The sequence below is a fragment of the Procambarus clarkii genome, chromosome 88 (assembly GCF_040958095.1).
Source record: "Procambarus clarkii isolate CNS0578487 chromosome 88, FALCON_Pclarkii_2.0, whole genome shotgun sequence".
Lineage (NCBI taxonomy): Eukaryota > Metazoa > Arthropoda > Malacostraca > Decapoda > Cambaridae > Procambarus > Procambarus clarkii.
The window spans coordinates 20,394,714-20,422,006 of record NC_091237.1 but is presented as its reverse complement, the minus strand read 5'-3'; the positions used below and the strand labels follow the sequence as shown (position 1 = coordinate 20,422,006).

General features: G+C 34.8%; 1 protein-coding gene across 12 annotated transcripts in view; it reads right to left on the bottom strand.

The window, feature by feature from the left end:
• Positions 1–4,631: 4,631 nt before the first annotated feature.
• LOC123745770 (zinc finger and BTB domain-containing protein 7A) overlaps positions 4,632–27,293 on the bottom strand; it is a 215,414-nt gene continuing 192,752 nt past the window's right edge. For 5 of the 12 annotated variants that reach the window (XM_045726704.2, XM_045726703.2, XM_045726700.2 and 2 more), the window contains exon 6: positions 8,399–9,149. In XM_045726704.2, the coding sequence (XP_045582660.1) occupies positions 8,733–9,149 (417 nt within the window). In that variant the 3' untranslated portion in view covers positions 8,399–8,732. The other 7 variants (XM_069317671.1, XM_045726707.2, XM_069317690.1 and 4 more) reach the window with 5 other exon arrangements.

The window sequence follows — 27,293 nt, the reverse complement described above, 5'->3', positions numbered from 1 at the left end:
AACATTTGTGCCAGCTGCTGGTTTGAAAGGGAGGCATACCATGTGCCAATTCAGGAAGCTTTCCACATTGCTCACTGCATGTCAGCTCAGGACCTCACTACCATGTTGGGAGGCAGTTGAAGACTAACCAATCAACATCCCAGGCTGGAGAGCAGTGCCAGCTCGGGGAGAATTTACCACCTGCAAAAAATTTAATACTCTTAATCTACACCATGTATCTCATCTTTACCTAGCCCCCAAACCTTACATTTGTCAGCATTAAACTGCATCTGGTAGTCTTAACCATTTCAAAACTATATAGGGCATCGGTATTTTTTATTTGCCAATTCTGCAACTATTGCAGTCTAAACCATAATCTTGCGAATAACCGAGGTCCAAGGAGAGCTTTTAGGCACTACTTTCAACACTTCTCCCAACTTGACCCCATTTATACTAATTTCCTTTGGTATAGCCATGACCTATTCAACTTCAGTCAGCATTCCCAATGATCCGAGCCCCTATCAATTTTGTGCCACTATCAAAATCTCTGCTGAAGTCAAGGTACACAAAACCACAAACCTTATCACTATTTCCTCAACTATGCAACCTAATCCACGAACATTTAGTAATAAAACTATGCGATTCATGTATCTAGTCATGTTTCTCAAAAAGAGTAGAGAAATGGCACTTGCAATGTTAGATTCTAGTAACTTTCCTCACAATAGACTAAGCTAATTGGTCACCAACTTAAGCGTTAAAGTTAACTCAAACTTTTCCTTTAAAACTTGCTATATTAGGAACTTTCCACGACCGGCCTTTACCCGACATAATTAAATAGGGTAAAAACGGTATATTAAAATTAAATGCAGTAAAACTACGGTAAATTCAATATGATAAACTTGCATTCTTTAAGCATGGGCTGCATAGTAAGTGAACTAAACTAAATGTTAAGCACCCTGGCAAACCACTTCCTTCTATTCAATTTCTTTATTTAATCACTTTGTCCGGCTAGAATTTTTAGATTAGATTAAAGGAACACCCTCACCAAATACAAATATTTAGGTAAAATACTTTCATAAAACCCGTCTACTTCCCCCACCAGTAGACTTGTTCAGCTAAAGGCATAATGTAATGTTCCACTTTATACTTTCTTATTTATTTACTTTAGTAAATAAAGACTTAAAAAAACACTACCCCATCTGTGTAGTTACCGGTTACCTGACATTCTACGCTTAAAATAACCCATCTATTCCCCATAATTGTTCGATATAACTTACCTCTCACCCGCTGGTCGAGTACACAGCAGTATATATCCTCCTCCATCACTCACCGCGTGGATACTATTTCACTCTGGCCGCAAATTGCCTCAAATCACCTACGTTGTCCATAAACATATATAGAAGAGCAACTGACCGTAACAGCCGTATAGCGATCATCACATAACGTGGGAACATTAGTAGTACTGCTGTCAAAACATAGATGGCGCCAGGACAAACGGTAATTCCTATGGACTCGGATACAAGACACTCCGTACATTGACAACATCGCACACTAATATTTTTACCACTTCGGACACCAGCTTTAGACGTTTCGCATATGTGTACGTGTTCCATATTAAAACGACAATATAATGCTATTAACAATTAAAATCTTCTATTTAACAGGCATATAGTTATTAAATGAAGTTTAGTGATGTAATAGACATAATCCGGAGTTGGTAAGGACGCCGCCCGCCAGCGTAAACACAACACACCCGAATGCCCACAAACACGATACAACGCACAAAACACAACACTTCTGTCAGTTTTTTGATAAACTCCTTTTATATTTATTATGTGATAGTTATACTTGCATTAAATGATAACTATTATAGGTAAGCGCCTAATATTTAATATTAATCAATAAAAAAGAAGTCAGAAGCCACACGCCTGTCTGTACATGTCTTTTGTGTAAAAGTATTTTGGGCGCTCATGTACTTATGCGCTAGCTGGCGTTCACAACTGTTCTCGCCTACAAGCATTAGAATTAAACAAACGATTTTATTTTTTCATTTATATACAAGAAGAGAAGGCTACTCTTGAGTCTGTAATATTCATCTGATCACTGGTCTCCCATTTGGTCCTCATTGATTTATCTTACTATTATTGAATGTCAATAACCGTATTATGCAATTTCAATTTCTTCTATTTCTTTCTTTATTATGCACCCCATACCCATCCCGTGGGCGGCGGTGTAAAGGATTACAGAGGCACATAATCGGTTCAGGAACTGAACCCTCTAGTTCGTTTAGCTAAGCAGGTAACAGTGTTTGACGCTAGTTACAAAAGTATTAATGTTGTATACACATGTACACACACTCATACATACATGTACACACACACACACACACACACACACACACACACACACACACACACACACACACACACACACACACACACACACACACACACACACACATATATATATATATATATATATATATATATATATATATATATATATATATATATATATATATATATATATATATATATATATATAATATAGCTACCTTGGAAGGATGGTAAGCAAGTGGTGTGGGACTACACGTGCGCTGCCACACTGGCCAGTACCTACCTCCACTACAGCACACGTGAAAGCGGTGGTGCTGCTTCTTTCAGGGAATCGCAGAAAATTATTAAATACAGAGGTCTAGCACACTGCTACAGCTTTGTTCCGATCGGCTCGGAGACCCTCGGTTCGTGGGGAAAATGTGCATTGAAGTTCCTGAAGGAATTGGGGGACAAATTGATCAGCGCTACAAAAGACCAGAGAGCAAAAAGTTTCTTGTTCCAGCGCCTCAGTGTTGCGATTCAGAGGGGAAATGCCTGTTGCGTCTTGGGCACTAGTCCAACTTCAGAGGAATTCGAAGAAGTGTTTGACTTGCAACAATGATCGAACCCGTCTGTGACATTCATCAATGTTTCCCATTGTTGTGTTTTTCAAGAGATCCATAACCTTTAAGCACCTTTTTGCATTATTATTTTTGTATCATCCCATGTATATAATATATATATATATATTATATATATATATATTACATATATATATATGTAAATACCCATTCTGTGGGTTGTTGTTGTTATAGATTCAGCTACTCGGAACAAGCTCCAAGTAGCACGGGCTATGGTGAGCCCGTAACTTACCTCGCAAAGGAGCGGAGCAAGTAGCACGGGCTATGGTGAGCCCGTAACTTACCTGGCACAGGAGCGGTCCTCTTCTGTGGGTGTTATGGTCCCTATTCCTATCCCGTGGGGGGGGGGGGGGATGGTTGTGGATCCCATACCCCTTCTGTGAGCGGTATCTGCCCCTGGAGCGAGTATAAACATTACCTGCTACAGAGCTACTCAACAACGTAACATGGTGCTACATAGCCTTCCCGGTTTGGGGCCTTTTTTTTATAATTACTTACTCAACAACGTAACATAATCGTACGTTACACCCCCAGACCCATCCTGTGGGTGGTAGTGTAGTGTACCCTAACATATCCGTTTTCTATAATACATAATGTACCATCCATTTTCTTTAATGGGTTTAGAGCATATTCTATTGTATATATTATAAATTGAATTTTTTTTTCTCTCCCCTGATTGCATGTATGACTAACCATCCTATGAGATGAGAATATTAGATGAACTTATAGCTATTTTTTGTTATCTATACTGTGTAATCTTTCCTATAGAATACGGTAGCAGCACATTGCTGTGTATACCTAAGTTTGTTAATACAAAAATTAAATATTTAGAGATGATAATTCATGGAATAATTATTATAATTTACTGAGAACTACTAAGATTTCTCAGAACTAAACTACGAGCCTTCGGCAGGAAGTAGCTGAATCATGATATTCGAATAAGATGGAAAATACACAAATGTTTTATTCAGAAACTTGTGTAAGGAATCATTCAGACCTTGTATACCACGTATGTCAGACCAATACTGTACTGGAATATGCGGCTCCAGCCTAGAGTTCACATTTAGTCAAATACAAACTGAAGTTAGATAAGGTTCAGAGGTATGCCACCAGGTTAGTCCACGAGCTGAGAGGTATGAGCTATGAGGAAAGATTGCTGAAACAACCTCACAACACTGGAAGACAGAAGAGTAAGGGGAGACATGATCACTGCCTATAAAATTCTCAGAGGAATAGACTGGGTAGATAAAGATAAATTGTTCAGCATTGGTGGGACAAAAACAAGGGGACACAGGTGGAAACTGAGTACCCACATGAGACACAGGGACGTTATAATGAACTTTTTCAGTGTCAGAGTAGTTAACAGGTGGAATGCATTAGACAGTGATGTGGTGGAGGCTGACTTCATACACAGTTTCAAGTGTAGATATGATAGAGCCCAATAGGCTCAGGAATCTGTACACCAGTTGATTGACAGTTGAGAGGCGGGACCAAAGAGCCAGAGCTCATCCCCAAGAGCACAACTAGGCGAGAACACCATAAATAGGAATGGAAAATTACAATTATTGTTCAAAATTGATCAAACAGGCTATTCAGGTGTACTTTCATACTGAGAAGTTTATGAAAATGTGTTCGTAGGAAATCTCTTCTTATAATTCCAATAATTGTACCAAGGAAATGAATTTAAACACACATATATTATTTAGCAAATCTTTATATTAGAGAATAATCTTTTGAATATTATTTGTTTAATATCACCATTTTCCCTACCCAAAATAGGAATATTGAAATTGACAGATTCAAAGTTTTGGATTACTGTACTTTTTTAAAAAGTGGCTGAGAAATATATAAAAATGTTAGTTGTACAATAGAAAACAGATAAATATAAATTAAATAAATGTTAGTGACTGCATACATGAAGAGAAGTCTAGACAAAGCATCAAGGTCAACCTTCAAGAAGGCATGGGAATATGAGGAGTAAATGTATTCTATGCTGCATATTGTTTTTACATGGTTATTGCACTAACATGAAACAGTAACAACATTAAAATATATACCTTAAAATTGCAATGGCAGTGCTGTTATTGGCCATTATGGTTTCACAAATAATGGACTTAAATTCTCAAAGACATGAACAGTAGTTAATTTTTCTCAAACTGGGAAATTACTGGAGTATCACTTTATTTAATTGTAGAAGTCTCAGTACAAATACAATACAAATAATTTTCCTTAACCACTAGGCTGTTACTAATATAATCTTTAAATATTTCATGTCTGAATTCAAAGGATTGGAACAGTCACATGTGTCACTGAGAATCTAAACCAAACCAAACCATGGCCTAGTGGCATCAGCTCAGAGAGATTGTAATATAAGTTATTGTTGAAGTTTTAATCAAAATGTTAACAGGGATTAAAAATTGTCATTTCATCAAAACAGATGCATAAATGGGATTTTATTAAAAATCAAAATTAAAATAGGATCTAAATCAATAAGAGCTCAGTAATATGCATTTATTATTGAGAGAAACTACTGTATTAAAAATTCTGAAAACAATTTAATTTGTTCTTTCTCCTAGTCTAAGTGTCTATTTAAATAAACACAACAATAAGATACCTTATTTCTAATATGTTACAGAAGTTCCAAAGAACATTTCCTGTATGGCATAAACATAAAAGTTCTTCATTAAGAGAAGAAGCCAGTGATAGTAGTCATGGGAGTAAGTTAATTGTGTTAGATGCGAGCTAACTTGTAGCCACTTGAGTTCCCCAGCACTTCATGCCTCCAAGCACAGCTGCAAAACATGTCATTATATATTTAAAATAGCACTGTGGAACAAAATGTTTGATTTTAAACTTATTTTTGTGTGGGTAATTACTTAAGCGTAGTTATAGGAAGAGGGCGTCCTCTTGGTGTCCTGTCTTCCCTATAATCTGTCATGTGAAGCTTTGACTACAGTTTTGGCATTCACTGCCTTCTCCCTTAAACTGATCCAACTGTCTACAACTCTTCACAAAAGAGAACTTTCATATATTTTTAGGCACCTATGTTTCCCTTAGTTTAAATCTATGGCCTCTTGTACTTCAAGTTACAAGTTTCAAAAATTCTTCCTTGCCAACTGTACTTATTTCTGTCACTTTTTTTGTTTGTGGTGATCATATCATTTCTTTTCCTTCTACCTTATAGCTTTGGCATATTTAATAGCTTCAGTTTCTCCTCAAAGCTCTTGTTTTTTAATTTCTGAAAGTCACTTATTAGCATATTCTTTGGTGTATGTATGAGACAGAGATAGAGAATTGCATGCTTTCTCTCTCATGAATATAATGTGACTAAATACTTACCAAATACCACAAATTGGTAAGTGTAAATGATAGTCTTATATTGGAATTTAGTTTGTTATATAGCTACATTTAGATGCAAAGCTTCCAGGCTACAGAGCAATAAAGGACTTTCTTTAATAATGCTATATACTGTAGGCTTATTTCAGCTACAATTATTAATGTTATTATTAACATTATTAGTATTATTGCTGCATTGTAGATGCCATTGTTATATTATTATTTTGTAATGATTACCATTATCATCATTACCTTCATTAATATTATGATCATCAAAATGAGTGTTGCTAAGTTATGGAGTACAAAACAGGTAGTCTTCAGCAATACAATGATGCCATAATTTGCAAAAATATATTCCCTGTATATGAAGTGCTCAGAAATAATTATTATATGTACCTTATGTGTTTATTATTATCTCGGCTATAATTTTTTAAGTGTACCTTACTTGTAAATTTTTCATTATGTCACAGCTGTAATTTTATAATTTACTGTATATGATATTTTGAGTGTATCACAGCTATATTAATTGCAAGGATAAAAAATTAATACACACAAACTTTCAATGTAAAGCCTAAGTTTAAAAGAAAATAGCAAAATTAATTTCTTTGAAATATAAAGTCACTAATGCTACTTTTATGTGATTTCAACCTTGTGTGTGCAATAGCACTGAAAATTATGCTCTAAATTATACTGGTAATTAGACTACATTTATAACCAAGTATTTCTTTGATAACATTTATCATGCTTGTCCTGGGAAAGATTTTGATTTGTTTAAAAGATTGACCTTCAGTAATAACAAATGTGTCAAGTAATACATATTAACCATGTTAGAAAAAACAAAATGTTTAATATTATGGTATTTTCTTTTATCAATTTGATCACAACATGTTTAAAAAATTAAATAATTGTCCTTTTATTAATTTATTATTAATACAGAAGTACTAAAAATTATGATAAAAATTATCGGAGATAGATAGTTGGACTCACCTAAGCAAGTTATATGGGTTTCATGCCACAGTATTTACTCCATTGTTGGCGGTAGCACCATCCGCCCAGTGTGTCGAAGTCTCACATGAGACTTAAGATGATCTTTCCGTGTGGATCGATATGGACAGTGCTCACATGCAAAAGGCTTTTCTCCTGTGTGTGTACGGATGTGAGCTTTCAATTTCTCCTTTTGGGCAGCTGAATATGGGCAAAAAGGACATGTAAAAGGCTTTTCACCAGTATGAATTCTTAAATGTGTCTTAAGGTTGGCACTATGGACAGCTCTGAAGGGGCAATGTGGACAGGCAAATGGCTTCTCTCCAGTGTGAGTAGCCACATGGATTTCCATATGACTACGAGACGAAGTGGTGTACCCACAGCAGGGACAGCGCATAATGTTGGCACCTCCCACACCACCCACCTGCAGAGGAGTAAGACTTATTTAAGGCATAATGCTGATAATGTATCTTTGTGGTATTCTCAGTGAATATAGTAAATGTGTATACTTTACCTGGTAACAATTGATGGATTGCAAAATTATTTGTATAAATGTAATACTATTCCAGTGCTACAAAATTTAATTGTTCAATATCTAGATATATTTTCTCTAGTTAGGGGAGGCAATTTGAATTATGAATGTTTCAGTACATATGTCTGAAATAATTATATGTAAACAACACACATATTCTCTATTGTGTCTGTCTCACTCTCACTCTTAGTTCATTAGACAATGTCAAGTAAGACTAAGAAATTGCATAATTGAGAATCATGCTTGGAATGTGTGGCTTAAATGAAATCTTACGAACATTCATTTGATTTATACAGAATAGAATGTTACACTTATGAAAGCATGTGTATTATTAAGGGATTCAATAAAACAGTGAGGTAATGACTACAGTATTATTCTTTTGAGATGTTTCAGAAAGTGGAGGACTGTTGCTACATACAGTAAGGCAATTTTTGTTGGAGATTTCATAATTTTGAAGACAAACAGATACTGAATTATTTTAGTTAGCTTAATGGGGACCTGTAAAAGGCATCATGGCCACTAGAGAAGGTGTCCCTCTCGTAAATATATTGGCTAAATATATACTGTATTGTACTGTACCACACTACTGAATGACAATCATGATCATCTAATAAGTTTTCATGGGATTTTATTTCAAGTTACATTTTTCTGTTATTTTCATATTATTCACATATATTTAGGAATACAAAATGTTATTCAAATATGTAATCTATTTATTACTTGCTGATAGAAGAAAGACAGTACACTGTATTTCAAGATTAAATAAAAACTAGAGTATCTACAACTTTTCCTTTTGCTGCAGGGAACCATTTTACAGTAAAAAATTACACATCACATTGAAATTTATATAAAATACAGTAATTAATTATATTTAGTCATGATTAATGTAGTAGATTCCTAAATTGTGATTCCTCAACAAGTTTTAGCCAAAATGTGCAACAAAAGCTATCCTGTATTTGGTGACTGATGGCTTAACATATGGCCATCCAATTTCCTTTTAGTTGAAAAGCCTACTTGGCAGTAGACACATTTGTAAGGTTTTTCTCCAGTGTGTAGCCGAAGGTGCTGCTGGAGATGTATGCTCTGAGAAGCTCGATAGGGACACTGTGGACATGGAAATGGCTTCTCCCCAGTATGAGTTAATATGTGCTTTTTTAGATATTCATTTGTGGCCCCAGCGTAGTTGCAGTACGGACATGCAAAAGGCTTTTCTCCTGTATGAGTTCTCATATGATTTGTCCACAAGTATTTCCTTGGGGTTGTGTATGGGCAGTAGAGGCAGCGGTGGATTCCCATATTGGCTAAAGTGTCGGTCCCTGCATGTTCGCCCCCACCGCTGCTGCTCTCACTCTGCAGACCCACCTGTAGGGAACGCTCAACTTATTCACCTTCGTAGTAATACCATGTTTTATCATACAGTATAATTTACAATGGTTATCATGCCAATACAACTAGTCATACAGTGTGTGTATTCGTAATCAAGAGAACTTAGAATTAAAAAATTAAAAGTTATCAAAACAATTAGTTTATAACTTTTCTGGTAAAAATTTGTATACTGTAATTATATATATACATCATGTAAACAAATATTGGTTTCAGTTGTCTAAACTGAAAGAAGAACTTCTGAAACTGAGAGGGTTGTTTTATGTATCACAATCAAGGTTTGCACTAATAATAATTAATGATTGCCAGTTATTACTGAAAATATGATCATTAATATATAGTAGAATAAATACAGTAGATAAGTAAGTTGTAGTTAATAGTACAGTACATTACAACTGCAGTAAAACCACATGCCTGGAAGTTTATAGTAGCTTAGAAACAGAGTTATATACTGCATTCAGTTTCATTTTGTATTTGAACTCATTTTATGGTTAGACTCGTCTTATGGTTAGACCAGTGCTGATAATTATTTTCAGATTTGTAAATTTACTATATACTGTACTTAAATTACGTACCTACACTTATATAAGGGAAAATATTAATATTAACATACACTGTGTTGTATATGGTAAATACAAATACTGTACTTTAATTATAGATATATCCAAAAATGTATAAAATTAAGAATTAATTTTGTGTATATGTACATGTTTTTCTTACAGAAGATTTTTTGTACATTTGCTTGTAATATATTATATAAAACCAGTGAATCTCCCATAGCATGACACTCATGGCTTATTTGAGGTCCATCAATGATCAGGCAAGGATATATCCACATTGTTACTCAGCCAGTTAAAGACCACACATAATAGTACTTATCCTGATTAACCAATAAACTTCATAAATAGAGGAAATTTAATGTCATAGCAAAATGAGTTCAATATTTGTTTAGTCCAATATTTAATTTAAAACTTCAAAATGCATCCAACACCACCTTAAAGAAAAAATCACATTGAAAAAATATATTATAAACCCTGTAATAAAATTCATGAATCTGTTAACAGATACATTTTACATACCACCCCAAACAACCTTTTACATTGAATTAGCTTAGTTGATGTGGGTACGAATATGTCTTCTCAAGTGGCTGCTGCTGGACGACTGGTAGGGGCAGTGAGGACATGAGTAAGGCTTCTCTCCGGTATGTCTACAAAGATGAACCTTGAGACTACCTTTCTGGATACAGCGATAAGAGCAGTGTGGGCAGGAATATGGCTTAACATTTGTGTGAGTTAGAGTATGGTTCTTCAAATTGGTGGCATAAACTGTAGCATATGAGCAGTACAGGCAGTGATGTAGTCTCTGGCTGCCCCTGGCAGGCTCCAAACTGCCTTCCTGCCCAACACTGGCTCTCTCCCACATCACCTGTAGGGAAGTCCTCTCTTAGTTACCCACACTAGATTTAACTAACTCTGAAGTTTAATGCTAAAATGAGATATATGGTAACAGTATTTGTGCAGTGTATGGTGGAAAAAATCTTAATTTTACAATCATATCAAAAGGCAGAAACGTCTGCGTGAATCAGCTCACATGGAATTTATCTGCAAGTACAAGCACTGTAACAATATTATAAAGCTCTTTGTATTATACATTAAGTCATAATATGTCACAAATTAGTGCAATATTCCAGTTGATAATATATATTCTCTGAGAGTATTGATGAAAAAAGAACAATTACAAGAAAACTAAAACATACGTAGGAGACAGTGATGGAAATCCTTAGAGTTGGTGTTTTTAATGCAGTGTGATAAAAACAATAGATAAAGGCAAAATAATTAGTTTATGGTCTTAAAATTCGATGATCCCTACACAATGCATCCTCAAAAACTGGTAATTCAGTTATGTATATGCACCAGTCCTCTTTACTCCCAAAGTTCTGATTGAGCACAGTAAATTTACAAATAAGCATCAGTACAAAGAGCATCGATGGCAAGCATGTTTTGTTTTTGTGTTGTATGGCGATATAACATGGTGGTTGGCCACTGGTGTTTTTCAGGATTCATACGGTATTTTTTTCCCCCTCATCCCTTATGTTCCCACATAATTTGCACCATGGTTCTACCCCCAATCATTTCTATCTTCAAGCAAGAAGAAGGAGCCCCCCCCCCCCTTAAAGAAGAGAAAGCTTATGAAAACAATAAGAGAAGACGTATGAAATCTTGATGAAGTTTGAAGCTGGAGAATGTTACCACACTGGGTCACTGCTACAACATGAACAAATCTAGAATATGCTCGATTAATATGAATGCAGAGAAAATCAAAGCTACTGAGGGTTTTTCAAGTTCATATAAATAACATCAAGGTTGAGACATCATGCTATTGAAAATGGAGAAAATACTAACAGTATTTGTGGAAAACTAGAATTAGAGAAACGTTCTTATTATTTCAACATAAGTGAAAGCTGCCTCATCAACAGCAGAGCCATTTCAAGTAACTAAAGGGTGGGTTTGTTTAGTTCAGGAAATGCCAGCATTTTTATAATGTTAAAATAACTGGTGAGGCTGACTTTAACACTCAAACAAGTCATTGTGACAAACCAGTGGCAAATGCATTTGTGGAAGATCTGAAAGCATTTGTTGAAGCTGAAGGTTACCTGCCTGAGCAAGTTTTTCATGAAGATGAAACATTTCTGTTCTGAAAGTGTGTGCCTAATAGAACTTGGAATTCAAAAGAAGAGTAAACTGGTTTACATTTTAAGGCAACAAAAAACAGGCTAAGTTTGCTTCTCCGAGGCAATACTACTGGGGATTTTAAGTGTAAACCACTATTAATTTACTACTCAGAATCCCCAAGAATTCCCTTTTTCTAAGCACACTATGGTGGGAGAGAAGTAAGCATGCAGGCATAGACTGACCATTAGACAGACACAGCTAGGCAGATGAAAACATGACAATCTCCTACTCACCTCAATAATGTATAAGATCTGATAAGGTCAGTTTCTGGGTTCCTTTTGATTGTCAAGTCCTGTGCATGCCTTCCCTGTCAACCTGATGCATGCCTATTACATGCTTACATGGCTGACTGTTTATGTAGCTTGGTTTTCATGATGCAATTAAGAACACATAGTGCATGGGCAGAACTGAAGCACAGCACAATTAATGTTGTTTGGAAGTAATTGTAGAGGGAGTGTAAATGATTTTAAAGGATTTGGAAACACACACCAACTAATATCCCACCTCTAATTATTATTAAATTAATCACTGCAAGAAGAGAGAGTATGAACATCAGTTGTTAATTTTGTTAGTTATACCTATATATTATTGAATAAAAAGTGATTTGTCACATTTTGCCGGTTTCTAAAACCAACTCCTATTTTTCCCATATGTTGTTAAGTTCAACATTAAGTGCAGTGTTGCATGTGCAAGTGCTACCCAATCTGCAAGTGTTGCCCAATCTGCAAGTGCTTGTACTTGCAGATTGGGCAGGATTTGCTATTCGTGTTGCTTGCTAGGAACTTTTGTTCCCTCACAGTTTGCGAGGGCCTACAGTATTGTAAACAATAGAAAAATAAGTTATACAAAGAGATAATGAGAATTATATTAACTGACTGATAAATAATACCTCTTGTTATTTAACAATGAGTACAGGCTGTATTTATCTAACAATATTAGGTTTACGATCTCTGCTCAACTCTCCAATAAGAAGAGTCAAACCAAAAAGAATAAGTTCTATGGCCAACAGAATTACAGAGATTATTCCAAGAAGATGAAACACAGCTTGCCTTCTTATCATATGTCCTGGAAGAGAATCTTCCCAAGGAAACTTAACTGTATTCAGGCCGATATCAAGTAGTCCCCACCACCTCGAAAAAGTAGTTGTTCCAAGAAGGAAGGAAGGTCGGGATAAGAAATTCTGGGATGCACTAGCTTGGAAGTGAAAAGTGACAGATGTTGTAGAGAATAGTATCAAGCAGAAATAGATGGTGAGTGCCTTGGCAAGGTTCTGTTTTATAAAATACTTTTAAACGTAAGACATGCACAGAGAAGGAATGATTGGATTTGCCGTAAATGTAAATAGTGAATAAACTACTGGTGTGTCACAAAAAATGGGAAAATGAAGGAGGTCGTTAATACCATTGTGGCAAGGAAAATGCTGCCAAATTCAGACCATTACATTGTACTAGCCTCACCCCCCCATCCCCAAAAATGGTGATTTGTTCTTCAACCACACTTCATCCAGTTGTCAAGACCATCCTGCAGGATGCACTGTATGAAAAGAGGAAAGTAGGGACATGTAGGTGTACAGATTAAGCAGATCACAGAGAGGAAAGGTGAAATCACAGTGAAGAAGCTATAAGTGGTGAAACATGGGTATGCAGAAACTGAAAGCAATATTAGAAGCAAGCTTACTGATATGGAGAATAATGTACAGTGGAGCCTCAAATATGTAAATCCAATGTAAGTAATCTTTTACAATAAAGACAAAATAGATAGCACACAAGACGACAATGTAAAATGTGTATTTCAAAAATTTGTTTGCAGGGCACTACTGTATGTGTGAATGTTGACAACTGTACTGCAGGACAACTGTGCAGGAGTGCTGGGTGTGGCTGACTAGTCTAGGATATGGCAGAGAATGTGAGAAATTTCAGGTTAGTAAAAGTTGTTTTGTTTTATAATTTTTATTTCAGTCATGTTTATTGATGTAAATTGAATGACAGTTATTTTATTAAACTATACTTTCTTTTTGATGTGAATTTGTCCCTCTGTCCCATTTTCTCATTTGTTGTTTAACAGGTGTGTAAATACAGTGCTATACTAAATTAGATGTGTTTTATAACATGATGGCAATTGATTTTATCACAGGTTAGATCATCTCTCAATACAAATATGGTAATGTAATGAGTATGTAGTGATATGCCTACCACTACATTTAGGCAACAATGCCTTACAAAATGCTGCTCATAAGATTATTAAGATGATATTACCACTTCTATATTTGAAAATAATATTATGGAGTTGGTATGAAAGAAAACGTGTTGTTCTTTTGCTTGTAGTGCTTATGATATAACCCTCTTGCAGCTGTTAAATAATGCCCTTCTATAATTCAGTCAATTATCTTGACTTGTTTATCTACAGTGAAACACGATCTCTCCATTACTTTGAAGCTTTCACCTGTAGGCCTACTTATCTCTCATTTATATCATCACTCAAGTCTCTGACATACTTCATCTGTAGCATTACAGTACAGTATATTAATTCAGTTGCAATGAATACAGAGTAATTATCCAGTAGTTACCAATGTTGATTTATTTAACTGTCGTTATCTGTTTTAGTATTTTACTTCCACAAAAGTTTGATTTAATATATTTTCCAGCAAAACTAAATGAAATTTGAAGCACCATTATATACTTATGGTTTAAAAAGTTTTTAACTGGAAACCTGAAGGATGTACAACCATAAACAACCTGACTGCTTTCATGTCACAATTTGTTTATACAAACCATCATATTTGCTCTTTCTAACAATTGTAACATCTTATTCATATCAGTTTTTATAAAATGAAACTTTCCAGTTAATGGTGCTATTATTGGTGGAAGTATAATGCAGCACTCTCTCCAGAAATATTATTGAGTGCAATAATTTCTGAGTGTACATTAAATGGTTAAAATCTTGCCAACATCTTGTTAACATATATAATATTAGAAATAAATTTATGACAGGAAACTCTGAACAAAACTGAGATCAGTATCCATAATATCAATAAAAAGTCACACACAAGTTTTGTACATAAAATATACAAGCAGTACAAGCTGTTGTATATTTCTTTATTCACTTGCCTATCTCCACCCCTGATTATTACCTCACATCTACTGCGTGTATACTTTTTCAGTACATTGAATCATCACACTATTTAGTCAACAATTATTCAATGCCATTAACACTCGTTCACTATAACACATATTTTCCCAAGCATTTATACTACTGAATTCAACTTTTAACTCATAAAGAATTTAAAAACATTTCTGCACTGCTGCAACACTTTTTTCTAGTGTTAATACCTAATGTAAGGAATTATAACTGGCTGTACAAGATCAATTCTTCTGTTTTCCATTATCAGGGACAGGAAGCCTGCTAAGTCCATTGAGGTTTTATTAGGCAGACAACTGACCCTTTTCAGGATTTAACCCTTTAACTGCGCAACGCGCCTGCAGGCCCAGGCTTTGGGTGCGCAACGCGCCTCCGGGTGTTTTTATTTTTCACGTTCCATTCAAAATTCCCGCGGCTACATGGGGTTCACATCAGCTTCCTCAGGGCTCTTGTAAACAGACGCCATCTTTAAAAAAAATCATGGTCCACATTGCCGAGTATCAGAGCCTCAGTTGTGAGTGAGCAACCAAGGCTGGCGCTCGCAGCATGAGTGCACAGCACTGCTGTTCAGCGTGTGACCACAGCATCGCCTAATATTGTCAAAATATATATATAATCTGTTTTATTTAGCCATGATAGTATTATAGAAGAGCCTGAGTGTGATAATGAGTGGGTACAATGTTCATATATCAGTGATTCAATGATGTTCACAATGTTCACAGCACTAGCCACAGCACCACAGCATTATTTCATCCATCTAGGAATCTTCAAACGACTTTTTAAGTTCCTTTTCAAAATAAACTTGTGGTCAATTATTTATTTACAGGTATTAGTGACCAGGATTGTGGTTATAATTAGCGTTGTGCGTAGGAAGGAGGAATTTTGGTGAGGGAGGGAGGAAGGGAGAGAATTGAGGTAGCCTCTCTGTGTGGCAGTAACTCTTGTTTTGCTCACCTTCGTGGTTCGCTATGGGGAACACACATGTACATGGGTATATACAGTGTGTGTGAATAGTGTAATAACAGCACCAGGAGTATGTTGTGAGGAGCTATTTTGGTGAGGGAGGTGACGTCATAATTGTGGCGTCATCTGCTGTCTGCTGTGTGATTTGTCATACAGTGTATGGTGGCCACTGTACTGTTTGGACACAATACCGGCTTACTTGCATAGTTCTGGTAAATAAAACATGAAGATAGGTATATATAACATGTGTAATTAGTGTAATAAGAACAATAACAGAATGGTGGGAGGAGCAATGTTGGCGAGTAAGATGTTGGAGTGAGGGAGGGCTGGCTGGGTGTGGCTGCTCACACTCGCGGTGTTCTGAATGTGTTGATGGTGAATGTATATAGTGTGTGACAGTGTATAGTGTGTACATATGTTGTAAATATACATAAATGAGCATGAAACATTGGTGTGAATAACTGTATGATTTGGAGGAGTAATGTTGGTGAATACAATGTTGGAGGAGTGTGGGAGGGCTGACTGGGTGTGACAGCTCACACTCGCTGTGTTCTGAATGTGTTGATGGTGAATGTATATAGTGTGTGACAGTGTATAGTCTGTAAATAGATTGTATATATACATAAATTAGCATGATACATGGTAAATATGTGCAACATATGTGTACACAAGTGTCATGCACGTAACACAGTGTCTTTGGACAGTACGGATGTTTTACTGCCATAATATAGTGTACGTGTTCATTATACATAGGATTAGCACATAAAAACAAATAAAATGTATTTGGAACTGTGCGCAAAAAATGAACAAAAATATATTTGCGGCAACTCACGCGCCCCGCCCCGGGCGCCCACCGGCCCCGGGAGCATACTGCTCTGGCGCACAGGGAATGATGACGTCACACCCCACATTTTGGACCCCATAGCAGCCAAAGTAAGTACAATTTCGAACTTCCGTTGCTATACCCATATACAGGGAGGGGTTTTTGACACTTTCAGAAGAAAAAAGAATTTTTTCCCGAGGTTTCATTTCCTGCGCACTGGGGGGGTGTCATATTTATAGGCCGCGCAGTTAAAGGGTTAACCAATAGCAGTTCCTAACAGTTGGGAATCTAGTTACTGCAAAGGTGAACGGAAGCATCAGGTGTAAGAAAATATGCTTAAACATCTTGTCTTGTAGAGGATTCGAACCCGTGACAATTTGGTTGTGAGTCAACTGACCAGTTATTTATTGCAATGATGGACTGGTAAATTATACAAAAATATTATCTTATATACATAGAATGTGCAATATTTGGTAGGTTACTGCTACAAATACTATGGGCTTTGATAATGAGTTCGTATATGGGACTTAAGACTGCTATTTTGGCTTGATTTGTAGGAACAGTATGGACAAGCATAAGGTTTCTCTCCAGTATGAATTCGAATATGCTTTCTTAAATTTGAACTGTCACCTGTCTGATATGAACAGTATGAACAACAAAAAGGCTTTTCTCCAGTGTGAATACGAAGATGTTCAATAAAATGTGATTTATTATTGCTGCTAAATTTGCACTGAGAACAATAGTGTCTCTTAGAAATCTTTCTGTTGTCGAAGATAATTCTCCCAGCACCTCTGGCTCCTACCTTGTTATCCATTTGATTATCCAGCAACACCTGTGGGGAATGTTTATTTTTTTCAGTCAAAATGTTAATGAGAAATTAATAGTTTACTATAATTGTAATACTAACTGCAGTTTCCAAAGAGCATAAATTTATTAACAATTGGGACAAATTGTAATTATTTTTAGGATACTTTTCCTGATAATCATAGATTTTTCTGCTTAAATCGTATCATTAACACTCCAAATACATTATTAAGTTTAAAACAACAATCTTTGTCTACTTTTATCAAAGCAAGAGTGATAAAGCAATTTGGGAGTGACACATGCAAAAGCATGAGGAAACCATAAACCACTGGCAAACCGGCTACTCAGGGAAAAAATTTGTTCATTTCACAAGTCAACGAACATTACTGAGCAGCGTTTGCACAGCATACTGATGGATGGCTCAGGTTTTTCACAAACTTCCGTGGGATAGGGAAGGAATATTAGGATACAAGATGGAAGGCAATCATCTGATGCAGCAAGTGCAAAGGATAATTTTTATAAATTTACAAGATTGTTTAGAATAAGTTATCGCCCGACCAAATTTATAGTATTTATTTATTCCTTACAGTTTAAACCTTGAGCTGTGTACCTATTATTCTTTAACAACCTCGTGGTGCATGGGAAAAAATTAATAATTTAGTTCTTTTAATAATGTTAAAATACATTTTTGTATTTTTCCCTGATCAGGGAAAAATACAAAAATTATCAGGGAAAAAAATTTGTATGAGTCATACTTTGGCTATGATGGAGCAAGGAAGTCTACTTAAGTCAATTTTAAGTAAATTTCCTTTGTAACAACCTACTTAAGTCTCTGATAGATCCACAGAGATTTTACAGGAAAGAGATGGTTGAATTGACTGTGTATGTCTGGACCTAAATAATAGCTTTTGATATAACCCTAAACAAGAGGTTGTTTTAGAAACTAAAACATGTTAGATGGGTGACACAGAGACGGCTGACATGGATGAAAAATTTTCTGACAGAAAAATGGTGGAAGTAATCAGAGGCAATGTATCGGAATAGAGAAATGTCATGAGTGGAGTACCGCAGGGTTCAGTTCTTGCACTGGTAATGTTCATAGTCTACATAAACTACCTACCAGAAGGAATACAGATTATATTAACATGTTTGCTGATGATATTAAGTTACTAGAGAAGATATGAAACTTACACAATTGTTGTGCCCTTCAAGAAGACCTGGACAAAATAAGTGTATGTAGCACCACTTGGCAAACAGAATTTTATATGAATAAATGCCATGTTATGGAATGTGGAATAGGAAAAAATAGACCATACACAACCTACAAATTATGTGAAAAAGATTTTTAAAATTCTGATAGAGATCTAGGGGTGGTTCTAGATAGAAAACTATCACCTGAGGACCACATAAAGAACATCGTGTGAGGAGCCTATGGTACACTTTCTAATTTCTTATTTGCTTTTAAATACATGGATGGTGAAATACTAAAGAAATTGTTCATGACTTTTGTTAGACCAAAGCTGGAATATGCAGTGGTTGTATGGAACCCATATCTTAAGAAGCACATCAACAAACTGGAAAATATGCAAAGATATGCCACTAAGTGGCTTCCAGAACTGAAAGACAAGAGCTACAAGGAGAAGTTAGAGGCATTAAATATTGTATGCCAAAACTAGAAGAGAGAAGAAAAAGAGGTAATATGATCACTATATACAAAATAGTAACAGGGATTGATAAAATTGATAGGGAAGAATTATTGAGACCTGGAACCTCAAGAACAAGAGGTCATAGATTTAAACTAACTAAACAAAGCTGCCAAAAAATAAGAAAATTCCCTTTTGCAAACAGTGGTAGAACAAGTTAGGTGAGAAGATGGTGGAGGCCATAACCATCAATACAGTACAGTACTTTCAAAGCATTATATGACAAAGAGTACTGGGAAGACAGTACAATACCTGCATAGCTCTCACCCTGTAACTATACTTAGGTAATTACATACATACATATAAAAGAAAAATATCAGTTACTGTATATCAATCCATTGCCATACTTTTAGTTTTTCTGAGAGTAAATAATCCATAATATGCCATGTTGAATAGCAAAATTTGCAGAAAACTAAGCATTATAATTCATATGACTTCATAATTTACTGAAGGATAATTCAGATATATGCACCAAGCCTATGTTTATTTGAATACATGTGATCTTTAAACATTTATATGAAACAATAATTTGTGTATATAAAAACAAATTATCAGTGCTTAATATTTGTAGCTAAGGATTTTTTTAATGGTTAAATTTGAAATGCTATTATACCAGTTGCATAAGCTCCTGTAAATATCATAACTATTTAGAAATTACTGTACATACCATGAGTTACAATATTTAAATAAAGTACATGCAATAAAAACCACTGAGAGTTAATATGAAACATTTAATCTGTAAATATATCCATCAACACTGATTCCCTTGCCAGTCCATATTTAAAAACACATGGACCATCCTTTATATAATAAATAGGATACAATGCTTTGCTTAACAAAGAGCACTTTCCATATATCAAATGCAAGGATTAATGATAAGGTTGTAATCTCTCTACAGAATGAATACGGAAATGTCTTTTTAGATTGGACTTCACACCTGTCCGGTAAGAACACTGAGGACATGAGAAAGGTCTTTCACCAGTATGGGTTCGATAATGCTCGACAAAATTGCAACGCTTTGTACTGAAGAAGGCACAGTGAGTACACTTGTAAATTTTGGGCATCTTTTTGCCAGTGGTGAGCATCTTCTCAGCTCCAACAAGTCCTCTGCCGGCAACCATTTGACAGTCACTATTCAGCCGCACCTGTAGGGAATTGTTATCTTGTTCAGTGACAGTTTGATAGGTAAAATTTGTCATTATTTGTTTACTTACAAAATAAAATTAATGTTATTGAGGCATATTATCTACCAAGATATATACTGTTTTTACAAATGCAATGTTAAATATTACCCATCAGATCTTAGTATATAGGTTAAATAAATCAGATTAATGCAATACTGTACACCTTTATTATTTTATTGCAAATTACATCTTGTGCAATTTTTCACATGTCATTTTTTTTTAAATTTACATTTTTGGAATTCAAATACAAAGTGGTCATTGTTCAAGTTAAATAAAATGGGTAGGTGCCTTTTCACTAAATTATAAAGAATCCTCAAAGAAAAACTGAATCCCACTTGCTGTTTAAAAACACTGTAGTATTTGGAATATACTGTATTGTAAAATATATATTGTATATGAAATTATGCAGGCAGAGAAAGTTAATAGCTTACATGTGAGTACGTAAGTGTCTCTTAATTTTAGGTTTTTCATGAGATCGGTAAGGACAATATGGACAAGAAAACGGCTTTTCTCCAGTATGGATGCGAATATGTCTAGCTAAATTAGATTTGACACTTGTTTCATATGAGCAGAGTGAGCATTGAAAGTTCTTTTCTCTAGAACTAATTGTATGGTGTTTAGGTGTGTTAGAAGAGCTCATATTCATATAAGCATAGTAAGGCTGATGATGCAAGTCTGCCATCTTTCTCTTGCTGAGGAGACTCTTCTCAACACCTGAGACTCCTTCTTCACCAGCCATTTGACTGTCATTAGCCAACCACACCTGCAGGAAATGTTTATTTTATTTACTCATTACATAATTAATAGCCAAATACAAGACAAATTACAAGTACACTTTAATTGGAAAATTATTAGTCCTAAACTTGAATTTATAGCAGCCAGTCATTATATATTAGTGACATCCAAGTAGATTATTTCTCATTACAGTACTGATATTTAAACTTTCTTGAAACCAATTTATACAAAGAGTTATTAATCACAACACATTTTAACCTATTGTGAACGGTATTTTATAAATCTAGTTTACCCCACCAAATGAAAGAATCTTTCAAATGTAGGAAAAAAAGGGGTAATAGAATTTTAAATTTCTGTACATATAATATACAAAAACATAAGTTAACAAAATACAGTACAGTATATAACTAATTATTTGCATGATTACTTATACTGTATTAAAAATTTACTATTATTAGAATCTGCAAAAACTATTTGTAAATGCAATCATTACTGCATTCCTAGACACAATTTCAATAAATACAGAAGTAAAATATTTTTGGGCATGTATTTTATACTCAAAATAAAAATAATTTTATTATTGTACTGTATATTGGCAACCTATTGGAGAACCGTCAAAAAAAGGATTTCACTGCTGCATATTATAATACTAGAGGGGGATTGTTTTCAGTAATGTAGCATACATACATGTTTGTATTTTTTGTTTATGTTTGGATGAAATATGATAAATTTTTAATCAAAACTGAGGTGACAATGATTGGCATATAAATGATAATATATCACACGACATTGTGTGTTCCCAAAGAGGTTAATCACTCACTAACAGTGTATCAATTTTAAATATATCCAAAATTTTCAGATTGAATGAAGGGGCTTATTCTTTAAAAATGCCTAAATTATACTTTATTTTACTGATTCAATATAAATATGACAAATAACAAAATATATAATAATACATGAATATATGATACACAAAAGAATTGTAGAAAATGTCAGTATGGCTAACTGTCCCACACTCAAGCTTGTAGTATTTAAAAAAAATTCTTCTAAAAATCATAAATACATGCATTATTTCATACACAGTAGAGTAATTGTCAATATGAGGGAATTTTTGTATTACTGTACTATATTACAAGGTGATATAAAATAATGCCTGAAAATTACGAGAAACACGAGACCTTCTTAATGATTCGACTAATTTTGGTAAGATGACCCATTATCAGTTGCAATAGTATACAAATAAGTGTGCACTTCAAAGTATATAAGTAAATGCATTACATATGAGTAAGCATATGTTGTTTCATGTAAGTGTTTTCATGGGACTGATGGGGACAGTATGGACAAGAGTAAGGTTTTTTTCCTGAGTGTGTCCGAATATGCCTTTTTAAATTAGATTTATCGCCAGTCTGGTAGGAACAATGTAGACAAGAGAATGGCTTTTCTCCAGTATGTATGCGACAATGTTCTATAAAATGGGACCGATTTCTACTAATGAATGTACAGTAAGGACACTGGTGCATTTTTGGCATCTTTCTGCTGTTGGTGTAAATCTTGTCACGGAGAGAACCTCCTTCCGCGTTGACCAATTTTCTGTTACTATCCAGCCACACCTGTTGAAGATGTTCATCTTATTTAGTGCAGTCTCTTTATACAAAAGTATATCTGTACTTGCTAAATATTTATTTTAAATACTGTTTTTATTGTAATGTGTTACAAGAATGATGTTTATTTAGCAACAATATACTGTACTGATATAAAGGAAAAGTAAATCATATTATACTTGCTGCTGCAAAGAGTTAACTCAAGCAATATTTATTATTTATATAAATCATGAAAAGCACTAACAAAATGTCATCATGTTTCCTGGTAAAATAACGATATACCTGTATGTAATGAGAGTTTTATGCATTTATGTTTTACTTAATTATACCTGCAGTAATTAGATAAATTTATAAAAGATTTGTCAGTTGTTAGCTCTAATGTTCTGTCTGTTGATAAACTGTCCATTCAAATTTATGTTTATGGTTTGTAGTAGCATGGAAGAAAGCCATTTGTTCAAATTAATAACTTTTCTGATTAGTAATAGAAAAAGATATGTAAACTCACCAGTTGACACATTCCACACAAGAAACCCCTTCCCATCACTGATCTGTGTTGATAGGCACTGAGAAGTAGGGCAATTATGAGGCTTGAGAGAATATTGTACAGATGCCAGATCTAGTAATGTATCTATAATATTAATATTACTTTGCTACAATTTTGTTTTTAATCCATACGTTTGCACAGAATTTTGGTCTCACAAGTTTTCTATATGGCTCTGGTCTTGCTAAAAAGTACAAAAGGAGAAAAATTGAAGTGGTATTTTCTTTATTTATTTAAGAATAAGTCTACTATTACACTAAATTCATTCCAAAGAGTAACTCATCAGTCAGTGCAAGAGACAATGAATTAAAATATTAAAGAACCCAAAAACAATATACTGCACTAGTTACTAATGAATACACAACATAATACCACTGGAAACAAATGACTTCATATCTCCAGGAACTTTAAGACATTTGATACAAATTCCATATTTGTGTCCATCACATAATTCATCTTGCACTTGGGATGGCACTCTGGCTCTATACTTGTACCACTTTAGTCAAATTTGATCAAGCACCATTCACCTAATGACGTCAAAGAGAGATGCCTGAGATACAAATAAAAAGCAATATATTAAATATAATAATAATATACTGTATTGCAAAAATATCCAGTGCATTTTACTAGGCTAAAAACAAGCTCAATATAATTTAATATATATATATATATATATATATATATATATATATATATATATATATATATATATATATATATATATATCATCCCATCCTCCTGTTTAGACAGTACCTATTGTGATGATTGTCAATAGTCAGAATTTGTATGTTCTTAGCTTTTAGATAGAAGTACTGTATACTGACTAGTAAGAAATTCTTTTAAAATAAATGAAGCTAAAACACACACTTAAATATTCCTAGACCTAGTATAGTACACATATGTACTATATTAGGCCTCAGATATTGTGTATTAGGTCTAGGGAGGTTAGGATAGGTTAGTTTAGTTTGTCAAAGCAATACAATTAAAAGATGGTTTTCCGGTTTGTCCAACTCAATAGGTCAGATTTCTACGTTCTAATTTCATTGTACGTAGGTATACTGTATATACTATGGTCCTCATTGTTACTATAAGTTCTATCAAAACAGGAGGATGGGCTGCATATATATATATACAGAGGACCACTTGGTTTGCGAACTTAAGTTATCCGAAAGTTCCAGTTTCAAGATCGAGGTTGGGGTTTCAAGCTTCCTGAACTACGTTCGGGAAGTGGGGAAGCGAGGAAGCGATCCGCCAGGCCTTGTGCTGGCTCGGGGGAAATGGTGGGTGTGATATGGCCTAGTTTGCCCACTGTCCGTGTCGGGCACCACTCCAGTGCCTTCTACCTTGTGACGTCACAGATTCACGGCCCATTGTTTTGATTTGTCACGAGGCTGGAGTGTTCATTCCGTGAATTTGTTGGATATACCTGTACAATCAAGGAATACCCGTGCACCATGTCAGATCCAAATGCACGCATTGTCAGCAAAAGCATCAACAATCGGGATATGTAAAAGAAAAAGGTCAGTGATGACATTTGAGAAGAAAGTTGAAATAATTAAGAAGGTGGAAATGGCATTAGCATAAGTACTGTATATGATCTTCTTAAGGCTAAACCTATAACTTTTTACTATTTTTCTAGAAGTGAAAATGATAAGGTAATACAAAATAGAAAGGAAATAAGTAAAGCAAAAGTGGAGAGTGTTAATAATGCCATGTGCAAGTGGTACAAACTGAAGCGTGAGGTAACGAAGAAGTCAGTGGCAGGCTGGCTGCTCATGGAAAAGGCACGCGAGTTTCATCAAGCAATGAAAATTCCTGAGGCTATCTCTTGCTAAAATCCTCCAGGCTATCTCTTGCTGGCAATCTAATGAGCTAGCCACCTACCAGTAGGTCCTCTGGGGAAGGGAGAGCAGCAGTGAGGGTGTGAGGGAGAGCAGCAGTGAGGGTGTGAGGGAGAGCAGCAGTGAGGGTGTGAGGGAGAGCAGCAGTGAGGGTGGGAGGGAGAGCAACAGTGAGGGTGGGCAGCAGAACTGCAGTGAGGGTGGGGAGGAAGAGCAGCAATGAGGTTGTGGGGAAGTGCAGCAGTGAGGGTGGGAGGGAGGCTTCCAAGAAAGTTTACACTGCCTCATCTGCACCTGACTCATCACATGTTGACCCAAATACATCAACATCTGAGGTTACCTTATTGCCATTAATCTACATTTCAATCAACCCAACACCATCAACATCCACCACCACCATGTAAATAACTATGCTCCATCAACAATGATCAGCAATATAACAAGTGGACCAGGACTTCTCTTATTAGTGAGTACAAATAAAATACTGTCGCATTTATACTATAAACCTGTTGATTTTTTTCCCTAGATATTATTTTTTCCCCATTTTCTTCTTTTTCCTACATTTCTCATTTATGAACTTATACGGTAACCGACGGGTCTCAACCCCAATAGGTTCGCAAAGTAAGTGGTCCTCTGTATGTATATGTGTGTGTGTGTGTGTGTGTATATATATATATATATATATATATATATATATATATATATATATATATATATATATATATATATATTGATCCTTCTGAAAATGAATTAATAAATACGAAAGTACTTGAGGAAATTCCTGTTCTAATCCTTCCTTCGTGGTCTGAAACTGTTACATTGTTCATCATGTGTTAATTTCTTCATGATTTACACATACAATGTGTGTATATATATATATATATATATATATATATATATATATATATATATATATATATATATATATATATATATATATATATATATATATATATATATATATATATATGATTTATTTCTACTGCATATAAATCTAATCTGGGAAGATATATTATGCTAAGGCTGTACACAGTGCACAGTACAGTATATAAAAAGTCTACATTACAGTATTTATATATAAATGATCATAAATTGCAGCTCAGGCAGATACTGGAACAGACACAAGATTTTCTATTCATATTCTATGATCCTCACTGTTTAATTCTGTTTAATGCCTCTCTGATTCATTATTGAAAGGATATATTGTATATTCATAAGCTTTTATGCAAGCACCAATACAAGTAATGCATCAGGCAGAAAACTTACTTGTGAGTAAGTAAGTGCCTTTTCACTTTAGCATTTTCACTGGATCGATATGAACAATGTGGACAAGAAAAAGGTTTCTCCCCAGTGTGAATACGAATATGCCTCTTTAAATGAGAAGGATCACCTGTTTGATAAGTGCATTCTGGACAAGTGTAGGGCTTTTCCCCATTATGATTACGGCAGTGCTCTATAAAATGTGAGCGATTAGTAGTGATGAAGGTACACTGAGGGCACTGGAGAATTTTCCTGCTGTTGAGGAGAGTCTTCCTAGTGGGTGTTTCTCCTCCTCCTTCAGACATATGACTGTCATTAACCACCAACACCTGTGGAAAATGTTTGTGTCTTTCAGTTACAAACTTGCATGAAGAATTTAAAGAAATTAAAGTTATTGCCTTGATAACAGAATCCATATAACTCACTGATCAATTTAAATAAAAGAGGTAAATATTAATTTTAAGGTTGATCTGATTAAATAATTAAGACTTAATACTTACATATTTTATTTTAATATAAATGTTATAGTTCAGTGGTCTAAACTTGCAGTGCTATCAATGGTTTGTTTTAAAACTCACAAAAAAAAAGCATGCAATGAAGCTACATTTTCAAAGTACAATAACCAATTTCTCAGACGCACTGAAGAATACATATGCAAATATAAGATGTAAAATATTGTTTTTACTGAAAAATACTGTAATTAATAAAATTAAAATAGATGTTTGATATGTCAATATATATCAGCAAATTGTTTATAATCTGTCTTGGATAATGAACTACAGTACATGATTATTCAAA